This window comes from Monomorium pharaonis, chromosome 9 (genome assembly GCF_013373865.1).
Source record: "Monomorium pharaonis isolate MP-MQ-018 chromosome 9, ASM1337386v2, whole genome shotgun sequence".
Taxonomy (NCBI): domain Eukaryota; kingdom Metazoa; phylum Arthropoda; class Insecta; order Hymenoptera; family Formicidae; genus Monomorium; species Monomorium pharaonis.
Genome location: NC_050475.1, coordinates 8948021 through 8969219, shown reverse-complemented (window position 1 = coordinate 8969219; position 21199 = coordinate 8948021). Strand labels below are relative to the sequence as shown.

Sequence of the window (21199 nt, the reverse complement as noted above, 5' to 3'; positions counted from 1 at the left end):
ACGACAGTCTCAGTTGCAAAATTCCCGTGCAAGTACGAGATATCGTATCGTATGTACAGTAACAACGGATCAACCAGTTACACTTTTATCTACTAATCTCTTCGTTGTTGAATTACGAGAATCGATTAAAAACAGAAAGATAATTTCAACGACATTATGTATCTTTTGCCATTATTATTTTCGAATCTTCATTTGGGATTGGATGCTCCTTTTAACTCAATGGATTTCTCCACTGGAACTCTTAGTAAAACGAATCTTGCCTTGGATTTCTTTTACAAACCCTGGATAAATTTGTTAAATCATAATCAATATATCGCCAGTACCACAAACATTGACGACGATGTCTTCAAAATCACTATGAACGTGCAGCAGTTCAATCCAGAAGAGATCACTGTCAAAGTGATAGATGGTTGGGTGGTCGTTGAAGCCAAACATAAGAAACATAACAAGATCAATATTGCGACCCGGCAATTCGTGAAACAATATCTATTACCTAATCGCGTCGATGTCAATCAGGTAACATCTTCGATATCGAAAAATGGTATTTTAACGATTACGGCGCCGTTAAAACTGGCGGAAGAAAAGATGATTCAAATTGAGGTTGATGCGAGACAGACTGCCACTGGACAAACGACTGCTGGACAAGCTGGTACAGGACATGCAGAAAAAACTAATATCAAACAGGCTGGTGGAAGAACTAATAGTAAAGCAGACGCTGGACAGGTTACTGCTGAAAAGATTGTCGCTGAAAAGGCTAGCGCAGAATATACTAAAGCGCAAAAGACAAATGCAGGAAAAGCTAGTGCATATTATACACAGTGTGACTATTAAATTCCCGGATTAAAGCCATAAAAGAATAATTAACTATACAAAATAATTATATTTATTAATATAATCATTCAATATAGTTTTCTTCCTCTTAAAAAAATGTTTTCATCATTTTTGTACAACAAATACTCAAGAAGCATTCACCATCAGTTCTCTCGTCACAATTTGTTAGATTGATGATACATGCGCAAATTTCGTCGTTTTTAATTTAAAAAATAAAATGAGTCAACTAACGCTAAATCAGACGGATAAGATGGATTGTCAAATTTGAACACATTAACAAATTTACAAATTGTACATGCTCAACAAATATTGTCTCTAACTAGTCCGTCGTTAATACTAGATAAATAGCACTAGTAGTATTACCATATTAGTGAGAATGTCAGTTCAGGAACTTAATTGTCACACTGTGTATAACCGTCTAGAGACAGTAGAAGGGCAACAGAAATTACTTGAAAGCAAATAATGGCAACATAGAGAGCAAGATTTAAAGCCTTGAAATAGAATAGATTATGGAATTTTTTTCTTTGCTATAATATTCATGCATACACTTTATCTTGTTCTTTTCACTTTACTCTTACAAGATTACATGTCTTGTTATTGGCTAATATAACCATAATGTATTTTTTATTGTATTATGTATTATTTACATATATATTTCATATTGGATAAGTTACTGAAATACATAATAGTTTGAGAGAAAATATAACATGTTCTTGTATTAATGATAAAATAAAAGTTTTTATATCAGTATTTAATGTTGTATTGTTTGATATTTTTTTATATTGTTTATGGCTACATTCGATTAATCGAAATCATATTTACAAGTATAAAAAAAACATACGCGCATATTTTTACACAATTTTTCTCTTGTATTTACACTGAGAATAGCTGATAATAATAAATAAATTACTATTACAATAATTATTTACAATAGATACTTTTCCGAATTTTAATATTTTTTCATAACTTTTGTGGTAAACAGCTTTGTTGTGACTCCGACAACGATAATCAATCGGGGGAGCCCGAAAAATATGTAACCTACTAATTTTTTTGGCCATTTTTTCGAAATAATTTAGTAATTATTTACATTAGCGATTCCTCAACGATTTTGATGACCTTCAAATATGTTGTCAAGGTTATCATTCTGAAGAACTTTTCCCTATACATGTTACCGCTGCTCAGCCTTAGTTTTTGAGTTATACACAAAAAATTATTAACACAAAAGTTTAATAAATACCATACTTTTTTTATTTGCATTAGAATGTTTTGGTAATACTTAAGGAGAGCTCATTCCTTACCGCACAAAACAAATGAATCTGGCAGAAAAAAGTGTCGCTCTGTCCTGCAAAGGGAGATATTAACAGTTAAAGTTGACAAAAAAGTTTAATAAATATTATTATTCTTAAATTTTAAAGCATGAAAATTTGCAAAGGGTTATGTAGAGAACGCGTGGGCGGGGGAGGGGCTCCGCCGTAATTTTTCTTAACCTAACCCAAACATCGCTATTTGGTTAATGCAAAAACATTGGAAACAAACAGCGTGGAAAGTTACAAACCTATGTGGTACTGTACAAGTGTGGTTTATTTTACGTTTCATAAATACGATAATATCAGTGCTTTACGTAAAGTAAACGACATCTACGCTTGTACAATACCACATAGGTTTGCGCTGTACGTTTCCAATGTTTTTGCATTAACCAAATGGCGACTTTAAAATGTTTGGGTTAGGTTGGGTTAGAAAAAATTACGGGAAGGGGGTGCAGCGGGAGGAGCAGAACCCCTCCCCGCCCACGCGTTTTCTGCTGTACCAGACTAGGATAGAAGTCGCTACAATTGTTTGTTTCTACATTGTTCTGCCGGTAGAGCTGCTTTAGAGACTCTTTACTAAGAGACGCGACAATCCTGAATTTTGAAACAAAATGGCGACAACGTATATAGAAAACTGCGTATACTGCGATTGTAATTGTGATTGTGATTGAACGTTTGAAGTCATAAATAAGTTTTAACTCATAAATAAGTAAGGCCATAAAACAAAAAAACATTTAAAACATAAAACATAAAGCATATAATTATTTTTATAAAATGGAAGTAATTTTTCGAAGATGTATTCCTTATTTAAATAACATAAACTGTAATTTAATTAAATTTTTCTCTCAGGAAATGACTCATGTTTGATGTGACTCATTACAAAATTGTCATGGCTTATTTGACAAAATAATGAAATATTTTATGCAATTTCGAACTAGAATTTTGTGCAAAAAACAACCAGTGTTTAAAAAAGCAGTATATAACAGTAAGACTATGGCAATGCATTCTATTGTTAAATAATAAACTATCTTGTAATGTTACAATGTACTTTTTTTTTGTATCTTTGCCCTTTTCTATATTCTACCGCGCGCTAATAATATTAAAAATGGGAATATGATTGAGGACAGTTGATTGGTTCCGCCATATTGTTTCACAGCCAATGAAAACATACAGGATTGTCGCGTCTCTTAGGGTGTGTTCGAGGAGACGCTATTAGCGCTATCAACAGTTTATCCTTGTTTTACTTTTAATAAGTAATAAAGATGGACTGATGCTGGTAGCGCTAATAGCGTCTCCCCAAATGCACCCTTAATAAAGGGTCTCTAGACTGCTTTAAATAGAAGCGCCTATTTTTTCATGTAGCTTTCAGGAGCTATTTTTTCGGGCTCCCCCGATTGATTATCGTTGTCGGAATCACAACAAAGCTGTTTACCAAGAAAATTATGAAAAAATATCAAAATTCGGAAAAGTACCTATTGTAAATAATTTCAGAATTATTTATACTTGTATTTACAAAAAAATAATTTTAAGACAAAATGTTCTAATAAAAGTTACTTATTTTTTAATGTAAATTACAAAAATAGTTGGTTTTATATAGGTATTCATAAGTTTATTTGAAATTTCAAACCTGCGCTGTATCCTAAGAATAGCGAAGAGGAGTACATATGTATATGTATGGTCAAACCCCGTTGCGCGGGCTTTCCTAGGATTGACTGGCCAATGCGCGGAATAACCAAGCGTTTTGGTCAAAGCCTGAAATAGTTTTGTATTTCGGCCTTTGACTGATATGTTTTTAATCCATCCTAGGAGTGGCTAACATGGCTAGTCAAAGCTAGAAACTGAAAAAATTACTTCGAACTTTGACTAGTCAATCCTAGGTGTGGCTTAATTCAGACTTTAAAAAATAAAGCCAAGATTTTTAAATAATATTTTTATTGTTAACATAAAATAGATTTTACTTAAAATAGACAAACCTTTGGTAAATATTTAGAACATAAAATATATTCTTTTTTAAGAACATAAAATGTACTCTCAAAAATGCGCGAATTTCAAATGTCTATATGTATTTTTATGAGCATCTTGTTTAGCGTGGAAAGTCATAAACCAATGTGGTGCAGTGAATGCTTTGCACACACACACACACACACACACACACACACACACACACACACACACACACACACACACACACACACGGGGGGGGGGTGCAAGGGAGCCTTCAGTCTCTCCTTCTACACTCACCTCGTCCAAGTCCACATAGGTTAACGACTTAGTGTTAGCGCGCGCGCGCGCGCGTGTGTGTGTGGTGTGTGTGTGTGTATGCAAAGCATTCACTGCACCACATGGGTTTGCGACTTTCCATGCTAAACGAGATGCTCATAAAAATACATATAGACATTTGAAATTTGCGCATTTTTTGCATAGCTTGTGCTGACAGCAACGCATTCGTGCCGTGAATTGCTCACGAATAGCAGACAGATTAGAACACCTGCAAGGCGCATAGCGGGCTTAGATGGCGTTATTGTAATTATGAAAACGCTTGGTTGTTTCGCGCATTGACCAGTCAATCTTAGGTATGCCTAAGATTGACTGGTCAATACGCGAAACAACCAAGTGTTTTGGTCAAAGTCCGAAGTGTTTTTTTCAGTTTCTGGCTTTGACCAGTCATGTTAGTCACTCCTAGGATGGACTAAAAACATATCAGTCAAAGGCCAAAATACAAAACTATTTCGGGCTTTGACCAAAACGCTTGGTTATTCCGCGCATTGACCAGTCAATCCTAGGAACGCCCGCGCAACGGGGTTTGACCATAACATATATAATTTACGTTACAATTAGACAGAAATTAATTTATTTTATTCGTCTTTCTTAGAATTTATATGATTGACAAAAAGAGATTTAAAAAAATTATTGTATTTACAATGTTTATTGTAATATAATTTTTAATTTAAAAAATACATATGTAGAAAAAGATTTAATAACCTAAAAAAACTTAAAATTTTTGTTATTTTATGCTTTATTTGTACAAGAGTTACAATATTATCTGTTTAACATCAGTAAAATGTTATTTAATAACAGTCGGTTTTATTTAGTTTACCACCACGTTTTATTTCCAGTACATAACGCACAGTTGCGATTTGTAACAGTTGTCACGTAACTGTCATAAAACATCAGGAAAAATTTTAAATGATTAATGTATTATCTTTTAGCAGTTAAGTGTTGTACCGAGTCATATCAAATTAAAAAATGTAATGGTAATATGAACAGCTGTTGGCTAAGTAAATTATGGTTATATCCACAATTGACTTAACAATTATTCCACAGAAGTTGAACAAATACTCCCACTTTTCTCGCACTGTTTATACACAGATCGAAGGACATCAAGATAAGATTAAACGTTTATCTACATATTCGCTGATACCTAGGCAACAAAATGTGCTCGACATTGTTAAGAATGTTTTTAATTCAAGAATAGTCATTGGAGATAATTTTTATGCCCCAACAGCGAGAAAGTTCAGTTCATATCACAATATTCTTTTTACCGATCAAGTAATCAAGAAGCACGATAGTGCCTCGCGCCAAGTGTACTAAATCTTTTTTATTTTGCTATAAAATTGTAGAAAATGTTTTTTATTTAAATATGGAATATATTATTAAAATAAAAAATATTATTAAAATATTTTTATGACTTCAAGCGGCACTTGCCATTCTATATTACGCGAGAAAAATGTTTTACATAAAAACATATATATAAAAAGATTGCTAATAAAGATTTATGAATCATTATCAGCAATATTTTCATTGAAATATCATCTTAAAAAATACATTTATTATAAATTTTACATCTTTATTCTTAATACATTTTTTTATTTAAAAAATATAGGTAAAAAATGTACAATAAAAATCAAAAATAAAAGAAGATTCAATGTATCGCGCTTATGCCTTGTTTGTGTAAGTTTTCATTTATAATTCAGGAATGGAATCATTAGAATTGCTAGAATTTTCATTTTTACTTGAATCAATTAACTGATAATATTGACTTAACTAAAAATATATTTAAAAATCATCTTATGTGATAGTAAAATAATATAAGAGAATTATACATATGCTCATTTCAAGCACAAAGAAAATATAGCTTTGTTTTTGAAATTTTATCAAAGAAATTTTTATATCACTTTTTTTAAATGCAATATGAAATTTTTTCACGTCTTTATAAATCCATGGCCAATTTAAAATTCCGATTCGGTATTGCTTCTTATTTCCATTAATCGCTTATTTTTCTAGAAAACATGTTCATATAAATTTATAAAAAGTTTTTTTTTTATAATACGATAACAGGTCAATATATCAAGCTAAGATAAATCTTCCTAATACAATATATTCAATAAACATTATATAAATATAACCGCGATTAAAAACCAGCCGTGTTAAATAATGTTAAACTTCGAAACGTTTTGACTATACTTAGTTCTCTTCAGTCATAATAAATTATCAATATGTATGAACTTAAATATGAATGAAATAACGCAAACGAAAATATACTTAAACAGTTAAAAAATGATGACCATTAAATAACCAAAAACGCATATCAAAATGTGACATAACAAATAAAAACGTGAATCAATAAATAATACAATTAAATAAATAATAAAATGAAAAATGATAAAATTTTTCCGCAAGTCGGTTTTCATATTAAAAGGACAGAATAGATATTCAATTAGTCTTGCCGATAAATCTAAAAGATCAAAAACTATGGAAAACGTGTTGTGAATAATGTTACGTCCGGGGGACTTCACATTTTATCATACGCTGATCTTTTAGAAATAAATAAGTTAGAAATATTTTGAGGCTTATCAATGGTCAAAAGGTCGCGGGACCCAAAAACTATGCGCCACGTGAAAGTGTCCGGTTTTCATAATCAGAAAGAGTCAAACACTAAAGTTATTAAAATTCGGCGGAAGTCAAGTCCCGTTGAAATAAAAGTTAAATATTTACGCAGCGTCACCGGGCTCTTGAACAGTTTAAGAGCATTTTCGGGATTTTTAACGACTGCAGATAAGTGCCAGATGGAAGTTAGATTACCCGAAAGGGGCAAGGGCACATTTGGTTTCAAGGATAATAATATTTTTTTTTACGGGCGCAATGTTTATCGAAAGAGAACCAGATCACCTCAAAACGCCCGAAAACCATAAAAGATTTTCTGAAACCAGATGCGTCTATTAACCCTAAATCCGCGCCTGGAAAACATAAATTTCTAGATAAGAGCGCCCTGACATTTCCAACTTCCCCTCCCTTACTAGATCCGAAAATTCCAGGTGGAGACAAGGAAAAGTGGGACCAATAGTCGGGGACCCTAATAAACAGTACTCCGAAACCAAATAACCACTTATCCAATGGGAACCTTTAGGAACTAGTTCCCACGCATTCCCGAAAAAAAGTCCTACCAATTAGAACATTTGAATCACCTACATCTGAATCCTCCCTCTGTAAGACTCTATATATACATATATAATACTAAGCAGTCAGTCAGGTAAAAAAGGTTCAGTTCAGTTCAGTTACGTTTACAGTTTAGTTTTTAGAGTTAGCTAAAGAGTTTTCCCCGTAGTTAGAGAGCAGTGAAATAATCATGTAGAATCAGTGCGCGAATAAACGTTAGTGCCGTTCCATCCGATCAAGAAATCTATTCGATTCCGACAGATTTGTTTGAGAACCAGTAATGAGTAAGTCCCACTATCACAATTTTTTTCTTTTGTTTTTACGTTACACATCTACTCTTTCTGTTTTAATTCATTAAGACAAGCTCCTATTATTTATAAATAATTTCCTCTTAGAGTTTTTCATCCCTCTTCCTTCCCTGGTGGGCGGATTCCGAGAGTGCTGCTCGAGAGTCCGACCGGTCGTTCCAGTACGCGGATTCCGGCCTTAGTGTTCGAGAGTCCAAACAACCATTCACGGTTTCAATTTCAAGAGTCTGCATTTCCTCACTTTCTCTCCCCGAATTACTTAAAATATAATATCACTCACAAGCAAACAGCTGCCCATTAGTTTTACACTTTCGAAATTTATATTAATAACCTTTGTGTATTTTTTTTAATTTTATTAATAACCCTTTGTTAAACCTTAAAACTTTTGTAACCGAAAATCTATTTAATCCTTTGCGTATTTTTAAACTTTGTAAACTCTTGCGAAATTTATTTAGAACCATTCTTGTAATTTAATCTTTATAAATTCATAGCCAACAAATTATGTTAAATCACGACTTCAGCGCCTATTTATATTCTTATAAAATTTTGGAACATTTAGAATAAATATTTTGTTTTTTTTTGTTGTTACATAAATTTCATCATTTATTTTAATCTATAACGACCTCTCCTCATCCCGAACAAAGACTGCGCCAGGTCCGATCCCGAGTTAAAACGATTCAATTCGTTGACTCGAAACTTGGACCGACGGACGTACGACTCGACACGGGTTATAGCGGGCCTATCGGCACGCTGACCTATATTTTTGAGTCATAAAAAGTGCGTTCGACCCAAGGCACCTACCCTCTCTTAATCTGTGTGCCTACGGGAATTCTACACGTTTTGTTACGTTCTTCCCTGCCTTACCTGTTCTCCCCGAAATATCCTTCCTACCAAATAAAGAGTTAAATCCCATAAGGCTGGACGTAACAATAACAAAAACTGATATGTGTATTGTGAAAAACTATAAACTTATATATGTTGAAAGATTCAGATATTAAAACTCAATAATAAAACGAGCAACAATCACACAAAGTATTCGACAAAACGTTAGAGACAAGTGTAACGTTTGGCAGTCAGAGACAGAATGAGCGAAATTTATTTTCCGTTAGTCATTTTCGACAAAATGTCAAATAAACAATAATAGAAATTGTCAAGACATTCCGTGTTCTTCTGTAAATTGATGCCATTAACTTGCTCCTTAATATGGATTATTTTTGAAATTAATCTTTTTTGGTATCTTGATTCAGAATCTAATATCTTGACGTTATCCCAATCAAACACGTGGTTATTTTTTAGCATGTGTTCTGTTACCACGGAGTGTCTCGATGACTCCAATTTTAAATTATTCGCATGTTCTTTAATTCTTGTACTTAAATGCCTCTTTGTCTGTCCTACATATGACACGTTACAATTTTTACAGCATATATTTTGTAGACAATATTATTCATTAAATTTATGTCGGTTATGTCCTTCTGCACCCTAATAAACATGTTTAATTTGTTGAGGCAACGAAAGCCGACCATGAACAGATCTTCATTAACAAAAGATGAGGTGGTTTCAGATATGTGTCTAACATAAGGTAATACAAAATATTTTTTGTTTATGCATTGACTTTCCGTCGTAGCCTGATTAGTTTGACAGTCTGTGAGTTCCATTTGATTATTGAAATGTTTCTTAAGTCTGTCATTAATTTCATGAAAAACAAGATTCAATGGATAATTTATCCGTTGTCCAATAATATATTGATGCAAAATTCGAGGTTCTTTGCCAAAAATATGGATCTGATAACATAACTATTCTATCTATTAGACTATAAATTGTTCCTATTTTGTGACAACGAGGATGATGCGAGAAAAACGACAAATATTTTCCCGAAAACGTATCTTTATGGAATCAATCAATAATGATCTTGTTGTTCTTGACTCTCAACAAAAGATCTAAAAAGCTGAGAGAACGGTTTTTTTCAAGTTCTAAAGTGAACTGAAGTCTCAAATGGAAGTCTCAATCGATAAAAAATTTTGATTTACATAGACTAATTGATCAACTAAGGCGTGAACGGCTAAATGCTTCTTACCTGTTAGATAAATTTATCCATCCTCATGTTTTAAATAGCATTATGATACATCATACTAACTCCTTTGATAAGTTTAAATTAAGAATATATAACTTACACCACAAAAAATTGGAATGGCTAGTTCAGAAAAATGAACTACGTAATATTAAGAAAATTAAACCAATTAGATACCAGTCAATAAAATCATTGAAGAATGATTCTATTGAGATTTTCTTAGACCCAAATAAGTTCAAGGACAAGACGAGGATTCCATATCGGAGACAAACAAGAAGTGTGTTTGTAAATCTATCTAGAAGTCACATCCTTGAAACAGTTTCGAATCTGTTACAATTGAGTAATAATTTTTGTCTTCCTCCTCGATTCAATAAAAAAAGTACCGTTCACGAGGATCATAAAAGATGTGGAAAATTTTAACAAATATATGGACCTAGAAACAATAACTAAAATGAGAAATGCGGTCATTCCACAGCTACACAGGTTTTTAACAACGGATCATATAGTTAACAACATTGATAAAGAACTTTTAGTTTGAAATTACGTGAAATAATCTTTGAATTTTGCAAAAAGAATCCTAATGTTATTTTTACTAGAGCGGACAAATGTAACGTCACTGTTGCTCTGGATAAACAGGAATATATTACAAGGATGGAAGAAATTCTGCAAGATGAAAACACTTATACGGTAGTTAAAAAAGATTCGAGTTGCATGTTGGAAAGAAATTTAAGCAATATGTTAAAGGAGTGGTTACGTAAAGGGTTCATTCAGAAAGAAACCTATTGGTCGCTTCATTTAAGTGACTCCAATTTACCCAGGGCTTATGACCTTTCTAAAATTCACAAACCGAATACACCTTTAAGAATCATTGTTTCGTCGGTAAACACTGCCCTATATCGACTTGCGAATTACATACATAAAATCATTAAAGAAAGCCTACCGATTTACAATAGACACGCCATGGACAGTTTCAGATACGACTTTCTCTCGGGTAAAACTATACCGTCAACACATATCTTAATATCGTTGGATGCAACTTCATTATTTACAAATATACCTCGGGATCTTGCAATACAGAGTATTAAAAATAGGTGGACATTTATTGAAAATAATACCTCCATTCTGTTAGACAATTTTATACATGCCATTAATTTCATTCTTTCGTCAACCTTTTTCACGTTTAACAATAAAATATATAAGCAAACATTTGAAACTCCGATGGGCTCATCTTTGTCACCTATTATGGCGGATTTAGTGTTGCAGGACCTCGAGGACAAGCGTTGAAAGCATTAAAATTCGAAATTCCGATTTATTATCGATATGTAGATGATATTCTATTATCTGTACTCCTGACAGAAACCACCGAAATTGTCAACATGTTCAACAGCTTCCATTTGAGACTTCAGTTCACTTTAGAACTTGAAAAAGATCGTTCTCTCAGCTTTTTAGATCTTTTGTTGAGAGTCAAGAACAACAAGATCATTATTGATTGATTCCATAAAGATACGTTTTCGGGAAAATATTTGTCGTTTTTCTCGCATCATCCTCGTTGTCACAAAATAGGAACAATTTATAGTCTAATAGATAGAGTAGTTATGTTATCAGATCCATATTTTTGGCAAAGAACCTCGAATTTTGCATCAATATATTATTGGACAACGGACAAATTATCCATTGAATCTTGTTTTTCATGAAATTAATGACAGACTTAAGAAACATTTCAATAATCAAATGGAACTCACAGACTGTCAAACTAATCAGGCTACGACGGAAAGTCAATGCATAAACAAAAAATATTTTGTATTACCTTATATTAGACACATATCTGAAACCGCCTCATCTTTTGTTAATGAAGATCTGTTCATGGTCGGCTTTCGTTGCCTCAACAAATTAAACATGTTTAGGGTGCAGAAGGACATAACCGACATAAATTTAATGAATAATATTGTCTACAAAATATATGCTGTAAAAATTGTAACGTGTCATATGCAGGACAGACAAAGAGGCATTTAAGTACAAGAATTAAAGAACATGCGAATAATTTAAAATTGGAGTCATCGAGACACTCCGTAGTAACAGAACACATGCTAAAAAATAACCACGTGTTTGATTGGGATAACGTTAAGATATTAAATTCTGAATCAAGATACCAAAAAAGATTAATTTCAAAAATAATCCATATTAAGGAGCAAGTTAATGGCATCAATTTACAGAAGAACACGGAATGTCTTGACAATTCCTATTATTGTTTATTTGACATTTTGTCGAAAATGACTAACGGAAAATAAATTTCGCTTATTCTGTCTCTGACGGCCGAACGTTACACTTGTCTCTAATGTTTTGTCGAATACTGTTGCGGGATGCGCGAGGGAGCCTCGCGACCACGACCATGCGGGGCTGCGGCACGTACCGATCACACCATCCGAGCGCGATCCGCGAGACTCGACACACGAGTAGTGCGCGTGCCACCGTTCACTTGTCAAAATCAAAAAAGCAAACCAAGGGTCCTTCCCCTTGGTCACTTGGCGAAAATCATTCTGACGTACGCAGCCCTGATTGGATAGGAGGGATTTACGATCCTTCCCACTCGCGAGCTCCGCCGCGCACCCGTCTTACACAGCAGATCGTTGTCAAACGGAAACCGGAGCAGTAATCTCTCCGTATCTCGCGGATTCTCGAATTCGGTCAATCTCGCTACTGAATATTCGTGCTCCGAGTTTCCGCAATTCTTTGGATTCGGTTCGCGAGTCTCGCTCCGCCGATTCCAAATAGAAGAACTAAACCGTGCGGTGCTGGCGAGCCAACAGGCCCGTGTTCCGGCGTTCAAACGAAACGCGTGCGAATTCGAACGCGTGAACGAGAACATTATTTGTCCTTCGAGCCGGATCGGTGCTTTGCGGTGACAGAAACATTATCGCCAGTGATCTTAGACTGAAAATTACACGCGTGAGCAATGAGTGAGGAGCTGGAGTATCAGTTAACTAACCTCCGCGTGGTCACTCGCTCACTCGAGAACTTTAAGAAAACCGGTCGTTTAAATTATACGCCGGCCAAAATCCGAGCCAGAATCGCGTCCCTCAAGGAAGTGTGGACGCAATTCGAGGGCACGCCGTGCTATTTCGCCTCTACCCCGTTCAGGAGCGGAAGGGCATCGCTTATTTCGAAGAGGATCAGATCGAAGCACATCAGGAAGTGTACCAAACATCGTTGGACTTCATGACAGAATGGCTGGAGAAGATGGAGCCCTGCATGAGTCCTAACCGATCAGCCGCGGATCTCTCTCTGAGTCGGGCGGAGACGTCGTCTCTTTCTCTGCAGCATCTCCCGCCGATTCAATTACCTCCATTTTCCGGAAAATTTACCGAGTGGGAGAGCTTTCGCGATCGCTTTTACGCTTTAATAATAGATAATAAAGATTTGTCCGATTATTCACGCATGCATTTCTTAGCGTCAAGTCTCACGGACTCAGCGCGTGATGTGATAGCCGGGATTCCGATTACAACAAATAACTTCTCGGTAGCATGGAAGGCTCTCTTAACTCGATTCGAAAATAAGCGAAGGCTTATCGAGGTTCACGTCGCGACATTACATAATTTGACTCCAATCACGCGGGAATCAGCAGTCGAATTACACGCCCTCCGCGACAAGGCGGAGAAGGCTTTTTCTGCTCTGAAGTGCCTCAATCGTTCGCCGGAGGAAATGTTAAGCAATATATTAGTGTATTTCGTCGTTCAAAAATTAGATCCATCAACCCGTCGGGCATGGAAAATCAAAGGCAGTACGGAATCCGCTCCGCTCAGCTTTGAAGATTTAATTAAATTTACCTCGTATCGCGCTCTAGCGCTTGAAGAATTAACACCATTGACAGAAAAACCAAACCGGAATGTCAAATCTAATAACGCAACGATTTCTGGCACTTCGGAGCTCACATGCCCATTATGTAAAAAATCGCATTTTGTTAATAAATGTATACAATTTTTTAATAAGAGTCCGATTCAACGACGCGAAATTGTCGAACGTTTGAAACGATGCTTTAATTGCCTAAGCCAAAAGCATTCAGTTAATGAATGTCATAGTAAGTATTCATGTCGTCTCTGCCAACAAAGACATCATTCGTCATTGCATCTTGAATCGCCCTCTGCATGTAATCTCGTCAATGGGTCGGCGGCCGCGCCTGCCTCCGCCAGCGCTAATAGTGCGATCGCGCAGTCCGACCATACGGTCTGCGATGATGTCCCGTCGACACCTTCGCAAGCCGTCGCGATGTCTTCCGTTTCATTACGCGGGATTCCGGTTCCGGTATTACTCGCTACGGCGAAAATAATTGTGGAATCCAAACACCGACGCCAACTAACCGTCAGAGCCTTAATAGATCAGGGCTCAGAGGTCACGTTCATTACTGAACGACTAGCTCAAACTTTGCGCCTTAATCGAATGCGAACATTCACAACCATATCGGCGGTCGACTGTTCAGACGCGGGTCTTTGCCGATATGCTGCTTCCGTCAAAATAGTATCTCGCTATTCAGCGGAGACAACGTTTACTACCGTCGCATTTATTCTCAAATCTTTTACGAAATACCATCCTCGTTGCTCGCAAGGTGTTGACAACTGGCAATATTTATCCGGTCTCAACTTAGCGGACGATGACCCCACAGGGGCCGCTCCGATTGACGTTATCATTGGCGCTGACTTATATAGTCAAATTATTTCAGACGGTGTTCGTAAGGGCCCCATCGGGTTTCCGGTCGCTCAAAACTCCCACCTCGGTTGGCTTATTTCCGGTCCGACACTTTCTCCGACATCGGATGCACAAGCTATTAATGTTTTACATTGCGCACTGGAGCGAGAATTAATGCGATTTTGGGAAATTGAAGATGTTCCTCTGCGTAAGTTCTTATCCCCAGCCGAACAACGATGCGAGGAGCACTTTGTCACCACTCATTCGCGCGACGTCACCGGAAAATATATAGTGCGTCTCCCGTTCAAAACCGAAGAGTCGCCGGATGTCGGAGAATCGCGCCCTGTTGCCATGAGATCACTTTTAGCCCTCAATCGTCGACTCCAGTCGAATAACGAGCTCAAAATGGAATACTCGGCATTCCTTCGTGAGTACGAGACCCTCGGTCACATGAAGAAAATTTCGCCTCCGACGGGATTACCAAAACGATTCATATATATTCCGCATCACCCAGTAGTGCGAGATTTCAGCTCAACAACTCGAGTCCGCGTCGTCTTTAACGCGTCAAGCTTGACGGCTCATCTTTGAATTCTAATCTTCTCCCCGGGCCGAAACTGCAGACGGATTTGACAGCCGTCCTACTAAGATGGCGGCAACATCGATATGTGTACACCGCGGACATCGAAAAGATGTACCGCCAAATTTGATCGACTCTCGCGACCGCGATTTCCAACGGATTTTATGGATAGATGAATCGACCGACCGAGTTCAGAAGTATCAATTACTAACAGTCACATATGGCACCGCGTCGGCTCCCTTCCTCGCCCTTCGCGTACTTAAGCAATTGATAATTAACGAGGGCGGAGCGTTTCCACTTGCGTCTTCAGTTTTGACGAATCACATCTATGTCGACGATGTGCTGTTCGGCGCGGAGGATATACCGTTGCTGCGTCGCGCGCGTGAGCAAATATGTGACCTCCTTGCGAAGGGCGGATTTACATTGTGCAAATGGGCCAGTAACAAATCAGAATTGCTCAATAACATTTCGCCAGAAAATCACGGCCTGGCTTGTAACCGCCCATTAAAGCTCGATGATCACATCAACATTCTTGGACTTTCCTGGAACCCCGTGGTCGACGCGTTTCAATTTAGCGTCTTGCTATCAACATCATGTCCACACACAAAACGCTCGGTGCTATCCGCGATAGCAAAGTTATTCGATCCGCTTGGCTGGGTCACTCCCATAACAATAACCGCTAAGATTTTTATGCAAGAATTATGGCGCCTTCAAATCAACTGGGATGAAGCATTGCCCCCACCTTCCTCCACCCGCTGGGCAATTATTTACCGAAATCTGTCCCATCTCAACGGATTAAAAATTGATCGATGGACCGGTCGCGGGTCCGATACAGCACGTTGCGAAGTCCATGGATTCGCGGACGCGTCTACGGCTGCATACGCCGCAGTCATTTACATGCGCGTTATCTCGCTATCGGGAGACATCACCGTGAAGCTACTGATCGGAAAGTCACAGGTAGCCCCCCTCAAACCGATGAGCGTCCCTCGTCTTGAACTCAGCGCCGCTACACTCCTGGCTAAGCTGCTCGAATTTATACGCGAATCCTTCAATTTTAAAATAGACGCGTTTTATTGTTGGACGGACTCTACCGTAGCGCTCGCATGGGTTAGGTCCCATTCCTCACGATGGAAAACGTTCGTGTCAAATCGCGTAGCGGATATACAAACTTGCGCTCCCGACGCTAAGTGGATGTACGTATCGACTCGCGATAACCCCGCCGAATGCGCGTCTCGCGGATTGCTGGCGTCTGAGTTGACGCCATCGTCAATATGGTGGCACGGCCCAAACTGGCTACATCGCTCCGACAGTTCATGGCCGGCACAACCTTCATCCGTCGATACGACTACGAGTGACGAATCTAAGGGTGTTAACGCTCATATAACGTGCCCTCCCGACCGTTGGGACTTAGCGTCTCGCTATTCTACGTGGCCTAAATTAATTAGAATCACAGCGTACTTAATTCGCTTCGGTGATCGGTGTCGGCAGCGAAAAGGGAAATCGAACGATGACTCAAAAAAATCCTTAGCTCTAACACACACCGAGTGCCGGTAGGCTCAATTATTTTGGATCAAGACAGTGCAATCAGAAGTCTTTGCCGCGGAACTGAAGGAGCTGCAACAATGCCGTTCAATCTCGAAAAAAAGCGTGCTTTCCACATTCATTCCAGTGCTCGACGAAGACGATGTAATTCGAATAGGCGGACGCCTGACACAAGCACCGCTTTCTTTCGAGCAACGCCATCCGATTCTTTTAGCAGCGCATCCAATCGTGGATTTAATAGTCCAATACGTTCATATTACCGAGTGTCATTCAGGGGTGCAGCTCACTCTTTCCACGTTACGTCAGCGTCATTGGATCCTAAAAGCGCGACAGATAGTCAAAAAATTAATTCGCAATTGCGTCGTTTGCACGCGAGAGAAGGCTGTTGTCTCCGAACAGCTGATGGGCCAGCTTCCACCAGCTCGGGTCTCTGCTTCTCAGCGTGCCTTCCTTCATTGCGGCGTCGATTACGCAGGCCCTATTTCAACGCGATCATCCGCAGGACGCGAAATTAAATCTCATAAAAGCTACATCTCATTATTCATTTGTTTCGCTTCGCGAGCAATTCATTTAGAGTTAGTGAGTAATTACTCATCATCGGCCTTTCTTGACGCTTTTTCACGCTTTTGCTCTCGCCGCGGCATGCCCTGCATCATGTACTCCGATAACGGCACGACATTCGTCGGCGCCGACAAAGAACTAGATCAGGCGTACCGCGCTGCCATTACCGATCCTAACCTTCTCAATAAAATCGCAATTACTAAAGTCGAATGGAAATATATTCCTCCACACGCTCCTCACTTCGGAGGATTATGGGAGGCCGGCGTACGAAGCGTAAAATACCATCTCCGCCGCTTAATCGGAGCTCACACTCTGACATTTGAAGAGCTTACCACCTTTCTGTGTCGGGTGGAGGCCTGCCTTAATTCGCGGCCCCTGGGGCCCATTAGGGACACTGTTGACGACTATGAAACATTGACTCCGGGCCACTCCTTAATCGGTTCCGCTCTCAACGCAATTTCTGAGCCGTCGGTCCTGTCAATCTCGGAAAGTCGACTGTCTCGTTGGCAATTAATTCGTCAGCTGACAGAAAGATTTTGGAAGATCTGGCAGACGGACTACGTCAATACCTTGCAGCAAAAGAGTAAATGGAGAAAACCACAACCGTCGATTGACATAGGAGCGATGGTTCTACTTAAAAATGATTTCTTGCCTCCCTGCAAATGGGAACTGGGCAGGGTCATTCAAACTCATGCCGGCCCTGACGGCTTAATGCGCGTCGTCACGGTGCAAACTGCGCATTCTGAATCAAACGACCGCTTAACAAATTGTGCGTACTTCCGATCCACGAACAACCTCTGTCGGACGAAGAATCACCGAACCTTTCATGTCAATAAGTTTAGCGTTACTTCTAAATCTAGTTTAAGTCAAAATGTATCTCTCAATTCTAGCTTGTCATGTAAATAAGTTTAACGTTACTTCTAAATCTAATTTAAGTTAAAAATGTATCTCTCAATTCTAGCTTGTTATATGAATAAGTTTAGCGTTATTTTCAAACTTTAGTTTAAGTCACCACAGAGCTTCTAAGTCTAGTTTCAATTAAGCTCGGCGTTTGAATGTAGCTTCGCTACCAGCGCTCCATGAAAACGCGACCATCCTTCGCGGCGGGCGCTCGCCCAGCTTTGTAATGTCTCGAATAGCGATCACGACATTGCCTTCAATTTCCATACTTCATTTCGAAACTAACGTTTCAAAGCCGGCGGTATGTTGCGGGATGCGCGAGGGAGCGTCGCGACCACGACCATGCGGGGCTGCGGCACGTACCGATCACACCATCCGAGCGCGAACCGCGGAACTCGACACACGAGTAGTGCGCGTGCCACCGTTCACTTGTCAAAATCAGAAAAGCAAACCAAGGGTCCTTCCCCTTGGTCACTTGGCAAAAATCATTCTGACGTACGCAGCCCTGATTGGATAAGAGGGATTTACGATCCTTCCCACTCGCGAGCTCCGCCGCGAACCTGTCTTACACAGCAGATCGTTGTCAAACGGAAACCGGAGCAGTAATCTCTCCGTGTCTCGCGGATTCTCGAATTCGGTCAATCTCGCTACTGAATATTCGTGCTCCGAGTTTCCGCAATTCTTTGGATTCGGTTCGCGAGTCTCGCTCCACCGATTCCAAATAGAAGAACTAAACCGTGCGGTGCTGGCGAGCCAACAGGCCCGTGTTCCGGCGTTCAAACGAAACGCGTGCGAATTCGAACGCGTGAACGAGAACAAATACTCTGTGTGATTGTTGCTCGTTTTATTATTGTGTTTTAATATCTGAATCTTTCAACATATATAAGTTTATAGTCTTTTACAATACGCATATCAGTTTTTGTTATTTACAACACAGTTTCCATAGTTTTTGATCTTTTAGATTTATCGGCAAAACTAATTGAATATCTATTCTGTCCTTTTAATATGAAAACCGACTTGCGGAAAAATTTTATCATTTTTCATTTTATTATTCATTTAATTGTATTATTTATTGATTCACGTTTTTATTTGTTATGTGTTGTGGCCCTTTGGTGGATAGAGGGCCACCGGTATTTGGGACCGTCCGTCGATACTCCTTGGGTCAGGTTTCTTGAGAGATTGTAGCCGATTGTCGTATAATAATGTATATATATTTAATATCTTGATTACACTGAGTTACACTGATTTGATTCGTTAATACCCGTGACAAATATAAAAGAATAAGCGACATACGTTCGTCGCTGTATAATGTGTAGCAAAGCCCGCTCGTTCTCTGTACCTCGGTGTTTATATACACAGATTTTTGGTGTATAATCGGGGAGGGTACTTCCCGGTCACTGGCCTTTTGTCAATGTTCTTGCTTAGCCAGCAATTGCTAGTTACGCAGATTCCACCCCAAAATTAGGAGATTTTGGGTGTTGTTTATTAAGCAATCGAGTGCATTGCCCGGTGCGACGCCCGGTATGTAGGCCGGGCGATGTCCGCGCGCGAGTTGTCATTTGACATCTTATATCGCTTACGACATTTCTTATGTGAGTGCATCACATTCACAACAGATATCACATTTTGATATACGTTGTTTTTTGGTTATTCAATGGTCATCATTTTTTAACTGTTTAAGTATATTTTTGTTTGCGTTATTTTATTCATATTTAAGTTCCTACATATTGGTAATTTATTATGACTGAAGAAGACTAAGTATAGTCGAAACGTTTCGAAGTTTAACATTGTTTAACACAGCTGGTTTTTAGTCGCGGTTATAATTATATGTATAATGTTTATTGAATAAATTGTATTATATTAGGAAGATTTGTGTTGGCTCGGTATATTGACCTGTTATTGTATTATTTTTGCTTAGCATTATTGCACGAGCTCTTTATACTTGTTTATTTTGTTGTTTTTTTTATATTAATATTTTGTGCACACAATTAGCCTAAATAAAACTTATTCAATATATATACTGCGCGATATCAAATGTTCTAGCTAGAATTTGTAATCTCATAGAAAATTCAATTCTAAACAAAGTTTCCGATAAATATATAAATTTAATCCTACTTCTTTAAATAGTTAAACACAGATCCAAAAATGCTTCGATAAAAGTATGTTCTAGTACTAACTTTTTAATGAAATTTATGGATTAATGTTTATCGGAAACTTTTTGTTAAAATTAAATTTATCACAAAAAGTATAACTGAATTGTTTGGTGCCACCTTATATACACTCCGGAACAAAATTAAGGGAACACTTAATTTTTCCAGTAAAAAAGTATAAAATTCAAACTGCAGCAACTTTGCGAATAATGGTCATAAAAAAGAATTCCAAAAAGCAAATTAAAGGGGAAAATGTACTTTTCGACGGTTATGTCAAAATTAAAAATTTTTTTTAATTTTAAAAAATTTTTGTGTAAAAAAAATTGGAAAATTAAAAAAATTTTTTTTGTGTTTGTTACCTGCATGAGCGAAGATAAATTTTTTTCATAAACAAAATCAATTGTTTTTGAAAACTCAATATTTATGCTTTAATTTTGTTTTTATACAAGTCTCTACGATTTTTTTGACCAAGTTATTGCCATTTTTCGAAAAAATGTCATTTTCAAATTCGACGGTTCATATTTCGGCAACCAATCATCGTACAGTAACCAAATAAAAAGCAAATTGAAAGGCAAACACTCAATTTTAACAATAAATTTTCAGTCTAAAAAAATACTGATTTTTACTGACTCTTTTCAAAAATTTTTTCGTGTCATAAAAATATCAAAAAATTTTATCTATAGATAAAGAAACGTTGAACAGGGAACGTGGAATCCAAATGGCGCGACTTGTGATTTCAAAATTTACACATTACTTTTTAGAATTCATTTTGGTTTTTTTATTTCGTCATTTTGGCGTCAAGATATTGCACTTTAAATATTGATAAGACAATTTTATTG

General features: G+C 37.6%; 4 protein-coding genes across 5 annotated transcripts; all 4 read left to right on the top strand.

Moving 5' to 3' along the window:
* Positions 1-1581, top strand: LOC105829009 (alpha-crystallin A chain). Of its 2 annotated transcripts, XM_012667622.3 has the most exons (2): positions 1-516; positions 616-1581. In XM_012667622.3, the coding sequence occupies exons 1-2, from the start codon at positions 157-159 to the stop codon at positions 829-831; spliced, it is 576 nt and encodes a 191-aa protein (XP_012523076.1). In that variant the 5' UTR covers positions 1-156; the 3' UTR covers positions 832-1581. The 2 variants fall into 2 exon arrangements, with proteins under 2 accessions (XP_012523076.1, XP_028049340.1); XM_028193539.2 differs by having other exon boundaries at positions 1-1581.
* An 11322-nt stretch (positions 1582-12903) lies between these two features.
* On the top strand, positions 12904-15218 carry LOC118647350. Its single transcript, XM_036292118.1, has 3 exons — positions 12904-13035; positions 13089-13835; positions 13938-15218. Exons 1-3 carry the CDS (start codon positions 12904-12906, stop codon positions 15216-15218), a joined length of 2160 nt encoding a protein of 719 aa, XP_036148011.1.
* Positions 15219-15276: 58 nt separating this feature from the next.
* Positions 15277-16761, top strand: LOC118647349. The gene has a single exon (XM_036292117.1). It carries the CDS (start codon positions 15277-15279, stop codon positions 16759-16761), a length of 1485 nt encoding a protein of 494 aa, XP_036148010.1.
* A 642-nt stretch (positions 16762-17403) lies between these two features.
* Positions 17404-18216, top strand: LOC118647348. The gene has a single exon (XM_036292116.1). The coding sequence runs from the start codon at positions 17404-17406 to the stop codon at positions 18214-18216; it is 813 nt and encodes a 270-aa protein (XP_036148009.1).
* The last annotated feature ends 2983 nt before the right edge of the window (positions 18217-21199 follow it).